The sequence below is a fragment of the Ambystoma mexicanum genome, chromosome 6p, assembly GCF_040938575.1.
Source record: "Ambystoma mexicanum isolate Mex_15411 chromosome 6p, UKY_AmexF1_1, whole genome shotgun sequence".
Lineage (NCBI taxonomy): Eukaryota > Metazoa > Chordata > Amphibia > Caudata > Ambystomatidae > Ambystoma > Ambystoma mexicanum.
This window is the reverse complement of record NC_090935.1, coordinates 598,536,675-598,552,615: the sequence shown is the minus strand read 5'-3', so window position 1 is coordinate 598,552,615 and position 15,941 is coordinate 598,536,675. Positions and strand designations below refer to the sequence as shown.

Below are 15,941 nucleotides of genomic sequence, written 5' to 3'. Positions count from 1 at the left end.
TGTTTGATTAAAGTACATATTTTCATAGAACCTTGATAGGACATTCCCTTTATTTTGAACTTGGATACAGTGTTGTTTGTGTCACTACTGGTTCACCCTCACAACCCTCCTGAGAGCATAGCCTTCCCTCGACCCACATTACCACAAAATGCAAAGGAGGCATATCCCTTAACTGTCCCTAATCCACATTTATGATTATGTTGGGTTTTGGTTTGTAAAAGTGGGAGGCCTGAGTGGCCCATTTTACCCCTACTCATCCTTGTACGCCTGCAGAGCAGAATCCAATTTGCCACATAGTCATTGCCTTGTTTTCTTTTTCTGGCACTATTTGTGACAGTAAAGAAAAGAGGAGAGCATACTAATAGCCTCGGTTTCATGACTTAGAATTGACCCGCCCGCTCTGCGTTCATTCATTCTCTATTGTTTGTTTTGGGTAATAGAAGCGACAGTGGTTTTGAAAGTGCTGGAAGGCTGGTGACACAGTGTCTGCACTTATGCTTACCAGGCATTGGTGGCATGTGTCACAAAAGAACATAGAAGGCCCCCGCTTTCGACACTTTGCTGTTACCACTCAGTTCCTTCAAGTGTAAAATCTGTAATATCAGACAAAAAAGTACATCACTTGAACTCATGCTGAAAATAAAAATATACATTTCAGAAATGTTTATTTTCAGTGCAAGTGCCGGACTTAGGAGACATATTGCTTCTGCTGGATGGCAGGCTCAGGTGCTCATGCTCTAGTGACATAAGCTAAATATAAACAAATACACTTGTTTTCTGAGCGCGAGCAGCCATTCGGCGTAAGAAAAATGTGTTCACATGTACAGCCTGGGTGGGCGCTTGCGTTCCAAACGCGAATGTTTTTATTTTCGAATCTAGTCACTGCAGCCAAACTGCCCAACTGCATATTTTTTTTCTAATGTCGTCAGCCGCACATGCTACAGTGACTTGTAATGAAAATGAAGGAACACCAGACATATTTATTTTTCAAGCTCGACCATGCAAGTATGTTTATTTGTTTACTGCTGCATCTCCTGCACTGCCAGTCAGATGGTGGCATTATTGGGGCGCTTAATATTAATACTGCACTTGTCGTGTCATAGCAGCACTACCGCATGTGCGGTTTTTCCCGAGCATATGGTGACTACATTAATAGGCAAATGATGCCATTACTGAGACATGTGAGGTTGTGCTTGGCACATGGCTGGCTGTTTGGAGTTGTACGCCATTCAGGAGCACTTGCAATATAGTGGCAAAAACTGCACAATTGCCCACATGGGCCACTAGCTCACACCATACGGAGTGCCAAAGTGCTCCAGCACACCCACTAACTCAGAGTCCTCACAGGGCATACTTCTATCTGGTCATACAATGGTAACAGCTGCCTTATTGTGTGAGTACCAGCTGGTCGTATGATGGGAGTGTCCACCAGATGCCTATACAGTAGGCAAAGCGTTTCGCGTTTCCGATGCATGCTTTTTGTGCATTACCGTATTCCCTGCTGAGCATGTTGCATTGTGCTGGCTCCCAGACAGCTGCAAAGTAGGCTTTTAATAACCTTGAAAAAAGCATTGGTATTTAAAATGATATTACATCTGTCTTTGAGCTTCCAATGCTCCAATATACCTAAGAAATGAACGCGTCACATTTGTTAGGTGCATTTTTCTGTGCTTTTGGTGACTCAGGGGCTGATTCTGCGATAAAAGCCGTGTGGAACAGGGGCGTTGCTAAGGGTGCTATAGCCCCTGATCTTTTGGTTGTAGCCCCGGATAGAATCTCAGGAGCTACAACCAAAAGGCTAGCTAGCCCCCAGTCCCAACAGTTCCGACATCAGCTTAGCCCCGGGTCTTTTCCAGACCTAGCAACTCCCCTGGCTGGGGGAATATGACATTCTACCCTCGTGTTCCCAGCACCACCATTCTGAAGTGGCTGGAAGTACTGGAGGGGAAATGTCCTACTTCCCAGCAGCACAAGCTGCAGAAATCTCCTGTTCTGGGGAGGAAACGTGCGCTCCAGTGGCATTGCCAGCATCTCTTTGAAGACTGACACATTTCTAATTTAAGAGTGTTTTCTTAAACTTTCGTTGGACTAGAAAGGTGGTGCTGCAGACTAAGAAATGCTATGTTTATAAATAGGAAAAAGTGTGCAGAGGATTGTAACGGCACTTCAGAGTTGTCGTATATAAACTCCTTTTATTCGAGTGCTAAACCCATGATGCTGGGAGGAGAATCCCCTCCTTGTGGCTGCCCTGCATTCCTCATGGTTGCTAAGGCTGTTGTCAAGCCGTAAATCAGGCTCATGCTAAAGCCAAGGCCTTTATGTCCCTGCAACGCATTCTGTATTTGCCACAATACGGTGCATGTAAGAAATGTATTGTCCCATCCCCTAACAACACATTTCTAATTTATCACGGACCTCCGAATCCGGCCCTGAGTGATCTGTGACCTAGGGTTTCCTAGAATAAGGTGTTCAAATTAAGCAATAATCAACCAATCCTGGGGCTGGAACAGGTGATAACGGCCTTGGGCCGGAGTTCATAGGGCCGCGCGTAGCCTGGATAATATGTTGAGTTCTGCATGGACATTCCACTATGATGGTATAAATACAACACGCAACGTCATCATTGCTTACGGCAATGGTACTTCTGGAATGAAATTCTACATAACTCCAGATCTGAGGATGTCTGTCCTGGCACATCAATCCATATACCGACGAATCATCATGAAAGGGGGGTGTGCAGTCAATGGCACAGCCATGCATTTTTATATGTTGCCTCTGAAGGGGAACTGCCTTTTTTAGTCTTTGCAAAAGGATTTGTAAAATTTCATGTCAGTCAAATGTACTTGGGATGTGGATGTAGACTTCCGTGTTTGACATTTGTTTCTTTTCCCGCGCAAGGACCCAGTATCGAACGCTGCGCCAGTCCATCATTGACATGGTTTTGGCGACCGAGATGACTAAGCACTTTGAGCACGTGAACAAGTTCGTGAACAGCATCAACAAGCCGATGGCAGCGGAAGAGTCCACCTCAAACGTAAGGCCGCGTCGCGCTGCACCGGAAGCACTGCGCTGTTGCCAGAACACATCGATGCATGCTTTGAGGGCAATATCACCTGCACCACATTTTCCTCCTCTTACATATAAATAAATGTTGGCACAGTGGGTGAGAAAGCAGTACATGACAAAGAAAAGCAGATTGGGGGTGGGGATGGCAGGGCAGCAGAGAATTCCCGGCGCCTATGGGGGCGCTCAATGTTGGATTCGCCTGGCCTGAGGAAGGCTGAGAAGCATCCTGGCTGAGAAGACATTCCCCCGTCATGGCGCCCCCCATGTGCGCACATTTGCAGTATGCATATTATGTACCCTCTTACCATATTACCCTGTGTAGCACAGCCCTCCTTTACTTCACAGGTAGGTGCAGCACTCTGAGGCCTCCGAGTGTGCGGCGCTATATACAAATAAAATTAAATAGAATTGGATCACAGTATATTAAAAGCTAGCGAGGCGTAGGACATTTGACCCCTCTCATCAACACAGACTTGCTCATTTTGATGGCGACTGCAAATTATGTGAAGAGTAAAAAACAGGCAAAGGCAAGCTTTTGGCCTGTTTTTAACTCTCTCCACCATTCTTTTCTGGACATAGCTGGTGTACAGAGCATAAAACCCTCTCTACCTGTTTCCTCTACATCATGCAGGAAAACCTCTAGCGTCTGGGTGCTTGAATCCCTATAGATTACACCTGTAAAAAGCAGGCAGAATCCTTGGTTATTCACTGTGGTGCCAATCGCCATGCTCGCACATAGCAGACGGCATTACCGCTCCTTTCTGGTTGTGGTGTAAAATAGGCACAGGAGCTCAGGACGGCCTTTACACCCTAACCAGAAAAGAATCAAAATCCAACAGAGGCCCGCAGACGATCATGTGTCTCCATCACTTACAACGAGACCGTTGTGTGAATATCTTCACTCATCTCCCTTCACTCGCTGAGGACGTGAGAGACTTCGTGGGGGTTTCACTATTGCCCGACAGTTAGCCCACAACAGAGGCTTACCTGGAGTGTGTTGCTGCCTGCTTGACGTTGCCATGGTGATCTCTGACAGAACTTGGCAGACTGGCACTGAAGCAGAGAGTGCCAGATACCAGACAGACTTGCCTTTCCCCTTAGCTGAGAAGGATTGTCCTCGTCGCAGCCCTAAATATGTCAGGAAGATGTCTGAAAAGTGCCTAATAGTGGGACATCGTTCTCAAACTAATTTTGTAAAACAATCTACAGACACCAAACTTCTTGTCAATTGCTGTCTGCATAGGTACATTTCTTGGGAATGTTCTTCACGTTTCTGTGGCAGAGTACTTGGACCTCTGGGCTTTCAAGAGATGCCTTAACGGTGACTTTCTCTTTAGAAATAGCACCTTCACTCCCAGGCCTGGATTTATTTCTGCTTTTCTAGTAAATCCGGAGAAGATAAAAATCTTTTAAAGTTGACAGGCAACTTGCTCACTTAATTGACATCAACATGATGCTCACGCCTTCTGCAGATTGTATTCTAGCTGCCTTGCCCATAACTCCCAGGGGGCGCATGGGCAGTGCCTTAAGGCTTTATTTGAGCTGGAACGGTGGGAATAGGGAGGGGCCTCTCGAGGCTTAAGGGTGGCTTCCAAATGGTGCTGTCTGGCGGCACCGATGGACATTTTTTGAGATGCTCAGGTGCAAATGGGGTTCACATTGATTTGCTCAAGGACATTTCAGAGCTGTTCCACCCACCTCCCGATTAGCTTCAGTTTCGAGCATTGTTACCCAGGTAGAAGGCCATCTTTATTCCAAGTGCAAATATGCACTGCCATTATAGATGACAAGGAAAGATCTTTTGTTTGTTTTAACGTTTTTAAATTTCTGTATGATGAATTAATTTTTAATGAATGAATATTGATGTAAATATTTGTAAAATGTTTGCAAAGGTTTTTATTAACCACAGAAAAATAAAAAAAAGAAGGCCCTCTTTATGAACTCGGCTCAGTATCATTGGTCTATTTTGGGTCTCTAAAAATGTTTCCTTACTTCACGAATACATTGCGTTTAGGGTTTCATGGGCAACAGGGATGGGCCAAATGTGAATGCCAAGCTCTTAGATTCTCTTTTATATAAAGAAGTCAGCCAGCCCAGAGCTTGCCTTCATTTTGTCCATCCATTGTAATACAGAATCTAGCGCACAAGAATCACTTTGATTGGCTCCAACTGTCTACTGCTGAAAAGTCAGTGAAGTGTTATAGTTCTTTAAAACACGTTAACATGTGCCCCTTGAAAGTGCACGATACATTTCTTTTTGGGAGCGATCATTGTATGAAACGCCCTCATACGGGTCTGGCGGTAACCGTGCCGGTAAAACCGGCACGTAGCTGCCGGACCCGTAATGATTTATCGGCGCCGGACTTGCCGGAAACACCAGGGTATTACAACCCCGGAGTTCCAGAATGTCAGGCACCAGTAAATTGTAAGTCGCCATTCCCATGGAAGCACCGGCACTGTTATTAACGGTGTTGGTGCTTCCGTGGCGGTCTGCCTACCATGGCCACTGTGTCCAGCATGGTCTGCCCTGTCGGGCACAGCGGCTCTGGCAGGCAGAGTCGTAGTATGCCTCTCTGGAAACAACAGTGGCGGTAAGCTTACCGGCACAGTTGTTTCCAGACCGGCATACTTGGAATGAGACCCACGGTATACATCCTGGAATTTGTGCGGAACCTGCTCCAGCACGACACACCGAGCTGCAAGTTCAGGTCAGAAAATGCTGAGCTAATCATCTAAGAGCACGTCCCATGCCACCATCCATCCTCACAGGTCACGCCTCTCAACCTTCAGCCCATCCACAAGCAGTCGGTGGGTTTATAGACCACTCCTAATCCACATCTGACCACCTGAAGTACTTCACAACCTAATTGACTACTTCTGCTTCCCTCCCCAGGCTGAGGGCATGCACATGCCGACTTGTGGTGGAAAGGTTATCTGTCTGCAACAGTTAAAACAATTAAATAAACAATGCCAAAAGCCTCTAGAGATTGATAATGAAGCCTATATTTTATCCCGAAGAGTAATTATTGTTGCATCTGACGTATCAATTCTTGGAGCAATTGCGGATATTACAGAGCTCCAGGAGTGAGAGGCAACTCTGACTGCTTTGAGCTCTATTGCGTCACCTGTGTCGGCCTGTGGTATGCATCCCTGGGATACAATAGTCATAAAAGCTGTGCTATTATGAAAAGCAAGCACCCTTTCTTTTCAGGAGCCTGCTCCTCAAGTGGAAGGCAAACTCAACCACGCTTTAGATAACATGCGTGTGTCCGGCAGCCTGAGAGAAAAGAGAGGCAGGGAAATGTGTGAACAGGAATCAGTGAGGAGCAGGAGAGCACAGTAGAGAATGTCCCTAGTGCAAGAAACCTCTCTCTGGTCTCAGCTAACAGTTATCACTCCTTTATGGCTATCAGTAAACGATTGTAAAGCGGGAAAATACTTGGGCAGTTCATGATTGCAGACAAGCAGTGCTGAAGCACACAGGATTTCACTGAGTAACAGTATTGCCCCTAGCATATATTTAATGATAGGCATTTTATCTCATGGTACAACAATCCTCATTGACAATATTTCTCAAACCAAATCAATTCTGAAGGCCTTTGTTGTGGGTGAGCTCCCCACCCTCAGGAGAACAGACGACCATGGGACGAGGAGAGAGGTGCCACAGTAGTTTATTGCGAAGAAAGGTGCTCCTTGCAAGGGAGCCACACCATCTACCTCTCGGGTCGATGGGCAACTGCTGGAGGTTGTCCCGCACACAGAGCGTTACACAGGAGCATTCAAAGGAGGCTCCCGGTGACTCGCTGCACGAGGGACGGCAACCCAGGGACCTGTGAGACATCTCAACACGTGCAGCACAGCAGACATAAGAACCCTTCTACACACCTCCCCCTTAACCAAATATCCTCAGCACAAAGTCCTTGAATTTGTTCGGCAAGCATTGCAACCTCATTCCATGCTCCAGAGTTGTGTCCTGAGCTGACTGTTCACCAACCACTCGCAATCCTCTAGTACCCACAGCATGAATACCACCATTCACATGCAAATCACTGCTGACAGTTCCTTGCGGGACCCCTACCGTGCCACTTGTTCCTCCCCCCTCTGGACATTTACACCTTTCCGTCCTCAAACACTCCACCCAGAATTCTTCATCCCTCTCCAAAGTTGCAAACCGGAACACAATCAAAAGGCAATTCTTGGCGCGTCCCACTTCTTTCTCTTCCCTTGCTCTCGACATCATGACATCACACCAGTTTCAAGCTCCACTTGGTGCCATTGTCCAACAACACCACAGTTCACATGACTTTCACCACTATCTTCAAGAGACAAATATGCATCAACTGCACCCCTCACCCTTGGGTTTTTTATCCTGACCCAAGTGCCCACACACATCGGATTCCTATCTACACACTTCTTACTATCAAACCACTTCTTATATTTTTCTTGGCACCCTAAAGGAAAAACTTAAAATGACTGATGGCCCAGAAATAGGCTAACGCTTCTCTCTCAAAGGTGGAGTCATTTTTCTCAGCATCCTGCGAAGCTCTGGAGGCAAACACAATTACACATTCTTTGCCCTCCCGTATCTGCATCACCTAACCCTATAATGCTAGCACCCATCAGTCATAAGAAATGTCTTGCAGCAGGGGTTAAATATGCAAAGTATGGGAGCCCCCACAATACTCTCCATTGTTAACGTGAATGCCCTCTTAAAGGAGCACAAACAGAATCAAATCGTTGGATAAATTTGTAGTAGTACTCACCCGTGCTCTGGGGCATGGGGGCCCGCAACACAGCGTCCACTTAACTAATATTGAGCCTGATCCCTCTCTGGTCTATGACATGTCTTAAATTTGCACTTATCCTTTTTTACAGTTAATCCCGACCGATGCAAAATGCTCAGCACTTCACGCACATATCGTTCATGTTGCTGAGAATCTGGGGCAAACCCAAGGATATCATCCTGAAAGCATTTGATGAATTCTAATCCACTAAAAAGTTTCTCCATTACACGCTGAAACACAGCCGCAGTTGAGGCAAGCCAAAAGGGCATCCTCTTACAATCGGCACGCCCAAAGCTGTGACAAAAGAAGTTAGAGCCCTTTCATAACACACTGCAAACAACCGCAGTCCTTCGGTTTCCATCTATCCTCCTGGGACCTCATGATTCTTCACTTCTGTGTCAGTAACTCAAGTCTGACAATATCCTGTGTGATCCTCCTCAGGTGAGGGGTATAGGGCCGACGCCCCCTGACGCACATCTTGTCGAGAATATTACCCCATTGTCCAAGCAGGTTTAGGCCAGTAGAATCCAAAATGGAAGTACAGTGCACCCGAGAGCTCCCAAAAGTGCTGCCTCAGCAGTCCCTTAGTCCATGTCCGTTTTAGTAGAAGCTCTCCGTGTGGGTATTGCCAGCAGCCAATAGGTGGGGGTGTTCCTATCCAATGTCCGTTAATAAAAAGGAACAAATAAACTCCCAGGCACAGACACACTTACAATACTGCGGGTATAGAATACTGTTCCTGGACTTCTCCCATGTCATGATTTATTTACCCATTACGATGATAGTCATCCAATAGCCTTTATGGCAACATTTTGCATTACAAATCAGATTCCCTCTCCCTCAGGCGGCCATCAACATTAACAGGTGGCAGGCCTGCAATGGGCGGTGGGGTGTTGGGGTACTGGGGTGCTGCTATCCTTTCCACATCCAGATCGTTCTGCAAGGCATCAGCCTATGAGGCTTCTAGATAGCTAGGTCTCCAGTTGACCCGAGCCTTAGCAGTTGACACTCAGAAGTTGCATATACTACAGGTTGTAAACTGCAGACGTCGCTGCTGTAGAAAACAAATGCATTCTCTGTCTGATTATAGATTTTCTTGCAGCCGTTTGCTTATAAAGGCTAACACTTAGAATGTTCTGTTTTCCAGAGTGAGGGCAGCGATTCGGAATCTGGACCCAGTGTGAAGAATTCTCCAGAGAACCGGATTCTGATCAAACGCATGTTGATTAAATGTGCTGATGTAGCGAATCCCTGTCGCCCCCTCGACTTATGTATAGAATGGGCCGGGAGGATATCAGAGGAGTATTTTGCACAGGTACAGTCCGTCTACTTCTATTCTTTTTTTAAAATAGAACATGAAATTGTGAACGCTAGTGTATTGAATGCACATGTTTAAAAAAGCCAGGTAGCCACGGTAACAATTTCTTGTATATTAGGAATATTGAACTAGCATTATGAATAAAATAAGTGTTGTTCCTGTGCACACGTTTTTTGTTGCTATACTACCATAACAAACTATGCAACAAACAGAATCCCTTCTTGCTCAAGTGTGTAAACAGGCATAAATAATTGTAGCTGGCTAGGCATCAGTAAAGGGGATGATTTTCTGTGAAGGGACATAGATGCCCTCACAGGCTAGGAGAGCAGCATTCTAGAGCTCGTTTCCAAGCGTAAACAAAAGTGCTAACGACAGGCGTAAAGGTTTTATTAATATGCTCGGGGGCATTTTTGTGGTTTTTGAAGGTGAAGGGGAATCACGGAACAGGATTTGTGTTTCTGCCTCCGTTTTCTCTTCCGCCTACAAAAACCACTTGGTTTTATGCCAGCATGACATTTTCATGCTGGAGTGAAACCAGTGGATTCATTCCTATGGAATCTGCCTGCTTTTTGCACCAGCAAAACGCAGGTGGCTTCCATAGGCATCCATTGTAAATGCTGATTGCCATGCATAAATGACAGAATGCGTATACTTCATTTGCACAGTGGAGTGCAAAAACAGAGGGATACAGGTAATTGATTATGCCTGCGTTTCCACCTTTGTATTTGCACTTCGCAGTACAAAGGATATAAAAAGGCCTGAAAGTAGCCTGTTTGCACTCACTGCAAATGCAACGTGTCCCCTTCGGGCACATTATGCTTGGAAGGAAAATGACCTCCTATGATGTCAAATGGAACTTCAAGGTGGAAATGAACCCATTGCTTATGGCCACTGCTTTCCAATTGTTTACTGTGTAGGCTGGTGTTTTGCTGTTGCTGCCTATATAACTGTAACTGGACTAATCATTGATATTTCTTTTAATACGTGGCAACGTTATTGAGGTGGAGAGGTTAGTAAAGGTGTTTTAAAGTTAAGCTGCATTTAGGGTGAAGAGCTCTTTTATTATTTTACTGCTAATAGGGGGTGCTTTATTCAAAACTAATGTTATGGGATTAGGAGAAAATGGCATTGGTGGATTAATAAGGTTTTTGATATACGCCCTGTTTCTCTGCACTTCCTGTTTGCAGATTTAAGCAATTGGCCCTGAGCAGGGGGAGCATAACCACTTCAGGTAATGCCCTGGGGTCCATAGTTACAGTTAACGAAGGCCCTGGGGCATTACCTGAAGTGGTAATGCCCCCCCCCCCCTGCGAGGGGCCTTTTGGTATTAGTACCCCGGCCCATGAGACCGGGGTACTATGTTTCGGAACAGAAAAAAAAATGTCAAAACAATGGCCACCGGGGAAGGGAAAACGGAGTCAGTTTTCCCTTTCCATGGCAGTGATTCGAAATTAATGGAAAAAGGTAAACAAACAAAATTGCCACAATGGAAAGGGAGAAGGGACTACAATTAGTCCCTTCTCCCTTTCCATGGCAGCCATTCAAAAAATATGTAAAATGTAAACAAAGAAAATGGCCGGCATGGAAAGGAGCGAAGGGACTTCGTGTAGTCCCTTATTCCTTTCCATGATGGCCGAGCGGGGATCGGGAGCGGGCGCGCTGGGGCAGAAGTGTTCCCAGCATTTCCACGCCCGAAATGGACCAAAAGGAAGGTAAGTGGGGTTGGGAGGGAAGGAAGGCGATTGTTTGGATGGGGAGTGGGGGGAGGGAAAACACTTACCACGATCCATGGTGGGGGAAGATGGCAGCTCGGAGCAGGTATTACCCCATTCCGAGCCTCCTCATTGGCAGAGTGGCTGACACCCCCCCATTCCCCCACCGGATAACGCCTTGGCGAGGGCCAATGAGATTGCATGTAACAATCTCATTGTCCCTCTCTGGGTACTTATTTTAAAAAGAACATGCACTCAAATATAATAGATGAACCAGCTTGAGCATGCAAATCCTAAAGGATGGACCACTCAGATGTTAAAGGGGACACAGATTTTTTTCAAAAACAACATATCTTGTTCTTATTCTTAACATTTTGCAAGCATTATTATTGCTGTTGTTGTCCTCCGTTCTGTGAACTTGGTCTCAAGCATTTAAAAAAGAAGTGGCATCAGCGGTGGTGAGGAAGAGCAGTGTGCAGATCCTTTATAGCAGAAAAAAGGAAAAAAGAAAAATTACATTTCCTTCTACTTTACAACAGAAAGTTTACTTCCTGCAGTAAATCCGAGCAAAGACACACATGACACTCCATAGTGCACTTCAACAAATAGCTTTTACTCTGTACTTTGTCAGTAAATGGATAGTCAAAATGCCCATGGGGTTTAGGGAGGTAACTAGAAATAATATAGATAGCTGGTCAAGTGGCACAGCGAGTAGAGCGCTCGCTTTGACATCCGTGCAGAGCCTGCTAACCCAGGTTCGAATCCCGGCGGGGCCAAACTCCGCCTTTCATCCTTCCGAGGTCGATAAATGAGCACCACACACCGTGGGTAATAATAAGCAGCGCTCAGATACCTGAGGGTTCGTAGCGCTATATAAATGCGAAATTATTATTATTATAGATCCTCCTATATCAAACAGTGTCAGGGATGGGGTAACACAGTATTGCCAACAGCGCCTTCATCACATTGGTGTATCTTCTGGCCACTTGTTTAGTAGTCTGAGGTGTAAGGATACCCTTTCCAGACAAACTCCACAACACATGAACCTTAGGCAGGTTCCTACTCACCCATTCCCCTGCTTTTTTTTTTATAACAATGGCAACTGCAGTCTGCTCTGAACTGTTAACGCAAGTCACAATGCGTCAATCATAGTCTATTTACAACACTTCAAATAACAGTCACTCTGAGAACTTGAGTCCTCCTTTCCATCTCTGCCTGTGCAACCCCCGCTCTGCTGAGGGTTCATTAACATGAATTTAAAGGTCATGACTGAAACTATAAACTCATTTCCTCCATGATGGTTGTGGTGTTGCCTCTTTAAGGGTACATGCACACGACGGAGTGATGGTGCACTCCGCCGCATGCTGTATAAATAAAGTGGGTGTTCCTAGCCTCCGCAGAGTGACCAGGGAGCCCGAACTGACTGCTAGTGTGCACATTGCCTTTGTGGGCGGGAGGGGGCTCACGGACACTCCAGGTAACACCACAGAACCATCACAGTGCCGACGAGGTGGGACAACAAAGAACCCGGGCACGGCAGTGATTTTTATGTTTTCTCCATTCCTGGATGCCATGGAGAGGGTGTTGTCCACGTGGTTTGGCCGCCATTTTCATCACATGTTCAGGAGGGTCGCGGCTCTATTATAGAGTGCCTGTGCGCCATCCGAATAGAACTTTTGGATTCTCTAGCAGGGGAACAGCTGATGCTGCTTATTCTGTGCAGTTATAAGTGTTTTTTTTACACTTTTATGTCGAGTAGGAGGTGAGGATTTGGGGGAGGCCTATAATTCCTTTGTCTGATCCCCTGGGCCCACCCTGCTTAATTCTTTGAGCCACTGGAGTGGCAAGGAAGGCCGTTGTCTGCAACCCCCATCTGATCTGCGCACTACTGGACTGGGGTGTACTGGGTGCACGCCTGGTGCCCCAAATGTTTCACTTTTTGGTCGTTTTCCAAGAGGTGCCTGGAAGGGCATTTTGGGCTGTTGCATAGGGTTGGAGGTGTCATCGGGTCATTCAAGGAGCAGTGCCTGGCCAACATTGTCACACTCATTCTCTGAGTGCAGCTTTAACAGTGCCTGTCCAACATTGTCACACTCATTCTCTGAGTGCAGCTTTAACAGTGCCTGACCAACATCGTCACACTCATCATCTGAGTGCAGGTCAGTGAGCTGCGGCCCCATTGTGATTCGGGTGGGGTGCCTGTGCACTCACTGCCATACAGGACGCCCTCACTTCCATGCAGGACGGCGGGCAGGGTGAGGGTGAACCTTCTGTTTCCAAAGCACCGCTTTTGCTGAGAAAGCAAGGGACGCTCAGGTCAATGCCCAAATTCGATATCTCAGGTGCCCCGTCCAGTCTGGGGCCGAGATGGAAGATGTGGATCGATAGGCTGGACATGTACTTTAGAGCCACGGGGGAAACCAATGTGGCCATGCTGTTGTACTCCGCAGGACCGGCAGTACATGAGGTGTTTCAGTCTCTCCAGCCTCCCAGTTCCACATATGATGCAGCCAAGACCACTTTGAAGGAGTACTTCATGCCACATGTGAATGCTGACTATGAACGTTTCATGATGTGCTCTGCCCGCCAGAAGGATGACGAAATATTGGACAACCTTTATGGCAGCCTGCGCTGATTGTCTCTGCCATGTGCATGGGACAATGCGGACACGATAATCCGCAACCAGTTGCTCCAAGCGTGCTCGTAAGGCAAGCTGTGCAGACAGGTACTGTATGAACCAGGGATCACGCTGCCTCGCATTTTGGAACGTGGGCACAGCAGGAGGTGTCCGAGGTGAGATCATCTAGAATGGAGGTGGTGGTGCGCCCAGAGAAAACAGAAGAGGTATGCGCAGTGGGCCGTGGCCAAGGAGGCAGGGGCGCGAGACATCCAGGTGGCAACCAGCGTGATTGTGGCACAAGAACTACGGACTCATGCATGAAGTGCGGATACTCCCTCACCCCACAGAGTGCCCAGTGCAAGGGAAATCATGTGGCTGTTGCGGAGCGTCGGATCACTATGCTTGGATGTACAGAGCTCCAATGCCAGTCGTGGTCCCGAGGGGACCACTTAGAGTGGGGTTCTTCAGGCAACCGCGCCCACCTAACGTCACCCAGGTCGAACAAGGGGATGACGGTGCCCCTCAGGAGGACAATGATGAGGAGGAGGAGGAGAACTTCTTCTTTGTCTCAAGTGTGAGTACTCTGTGGCCCAAGAACAGGAGACAGCCACAGTGTCTGGTACAGGTGAACAAGTCCACGGTCCCAGTGCTGGTCGACACAGGGGCATCAGTGAATATAATGGTGTGGGGACACTATAATGTCATGGAACGTCTGCCAAAACTGCAGACTGCCAAGGCACGGATCTTTACGTTTGGAGGTGAAGAACCTATCCCATTGGATGGGGTGTTTGTGGCCAAAGTAGGACACAGAGGGTCATCCATCAGGCCCCGCTTCTATGTCACAACAATCAGCAGCAACACCTTGCTCAGCTGCACGGCTGCAGAGGCTCTTGGCATAGTGAGTTTTACCTTCTCCATCTAGGTCGTGGATGTGCAGGAGCTCCTTGCGAAGTACAGTCGGCTATTTGAGGGCATCAGCTGCATGGCAGGTGATCCAGTGAGGCTCCCCATTGATGAGTCCATCCAGCCGATCGCTTTGAAACATCGCCGGTTCTCATTCCATCTGCCAGATTTGGTTGATAAGGAGCTGGACAGCTTAGTAGAATTGAACATCATTGAAAAAGTGGAAGGCCCGACACCCTGGGTTTCTCCTTTTGTCATCGCTAGGAAACCCAAGCAACCGGACTCAGTGTGCATATGTGTGGACATGCATCTCCCAAACAAAGCCATCAAAAGGAAGCGTCATATTACCCCACCATAGATGACATCATTGCTCCGCTACAAGCAGCCCGGCTCTTCTCGAAACTGGACTTGAAAGCCGGATACCATCAGGTGGTGCTGCACCCCGAGTCGCGATATATAACAACATTTACCACTCACCACGGCCTCTACCGCTATAAGCGTCTGAACTTTGGGGTATCATCTGCGGCTGAGGTGTTCCAGAACATTATCCGTGGGGCCTTTGCTGACTTGGAAGGAGTGTTGAACATAAGTGATGACATCTTTGTATTTGCGCAGTCAGAGGCAGAACACCTGGGCAGGCTGGCGAGGACACTCGAGCGACTTCAATCCCTAGGACTGACACTGCACAGGGACAAGTGTGAATTCCTGAAAATGAAGATTGAGTTCTTTGGCTTTGTGTTCAAGGGAAGGGGGTTGTCAGCCAGACCCTCGCAAAGTGAAAGACATTGTGGAGGCACGACCCCCTGAGAACGTGTCGGAAGTCAGGAGCTTTTTGGGAATGGTCACATATTGTGGCCGGTTCATCAAGAACCTTGCGTCCCGGTCAGAGCCACTGCGGGCCGCAACCAAAAAAGATGTCGCCTGGCAGTGGGGGCCCTTGCAGCAGGCCGCTTTTGAAGATGTCAAGGTGGCTTTGACAGCGGAGGACACCATGGCCTTCTTGACCCATCCCTTCAATCGGAAATCGTGGTCGATGCCAGCCCGTTTGGCCTGGGGGTGGTGCTCACTCAGACCTATTCCAACTCAGAGGTCCGGCCAGTCGTGTATGCCAGCAAGGCATTGTCGGAGATGGAGCAAAGGTACTCTCAAATTGAGAGAGAGTCCTTGGCGGTCCTGTGGGGGTGTTGTCACTTCTGGCTTTACGCCCTGGGGAGACCGGTGACAGTGGTCACGGATCACAAGCCCCTGCTACCGATATTGGCAGGGTCGTCATCTAAGCTGCCAGCAAGGATTGAGAGGTGGATGCTGGTCCTGCTGGAGTATGGTGTATCCCTGGTGTATCGGCCGGGCAACAACAATGCGGCCGGTTATCTGTCCAGACACCCGCCAGGGGAACCGGAGGGACTGAAGAACATCAGTGTGGAGGAGGCCGACAAACATGTCAGGCTGGTGGTGGAGGTGGCAACACTGAACTTAGTGCCAATCCATGAGCTGGAACCGGCAGCAGCAGAGAACGAGTGTTTTAACATCCTGAATGT

The 15,941-nt window shown here is 47.6% G+C and overlaps 1 protein-coding gene across 2 annotated transcripts in view; it reads left to right on the top strand.

The window, feature by feature from the left end:
* The window catches only part of PDE8B (phosphodiesterase 8B), a 1,197,077-nt gene that overhangs the window by 1,093,205 nt on the left and 87,931 nt on the right, over window positions 1-15,941 (top strand). For both annotated transcript variants that reach the window (XM_069627430.1, XM_069627431.1), the window contains 2 exons: window positions 2,899-3,034; window positions 8,998-9,165. In XM_069627430.1, coding sequence (XP_069483531.1) covers window positions 2,899-3,034; window positions 8,998-9,165 — 304 coding nt within the window. The remainder of the gene's footprint in view (window positions 1-2,898; window positions 3,035-8,997; window positions 9,166-15,941) is intronic.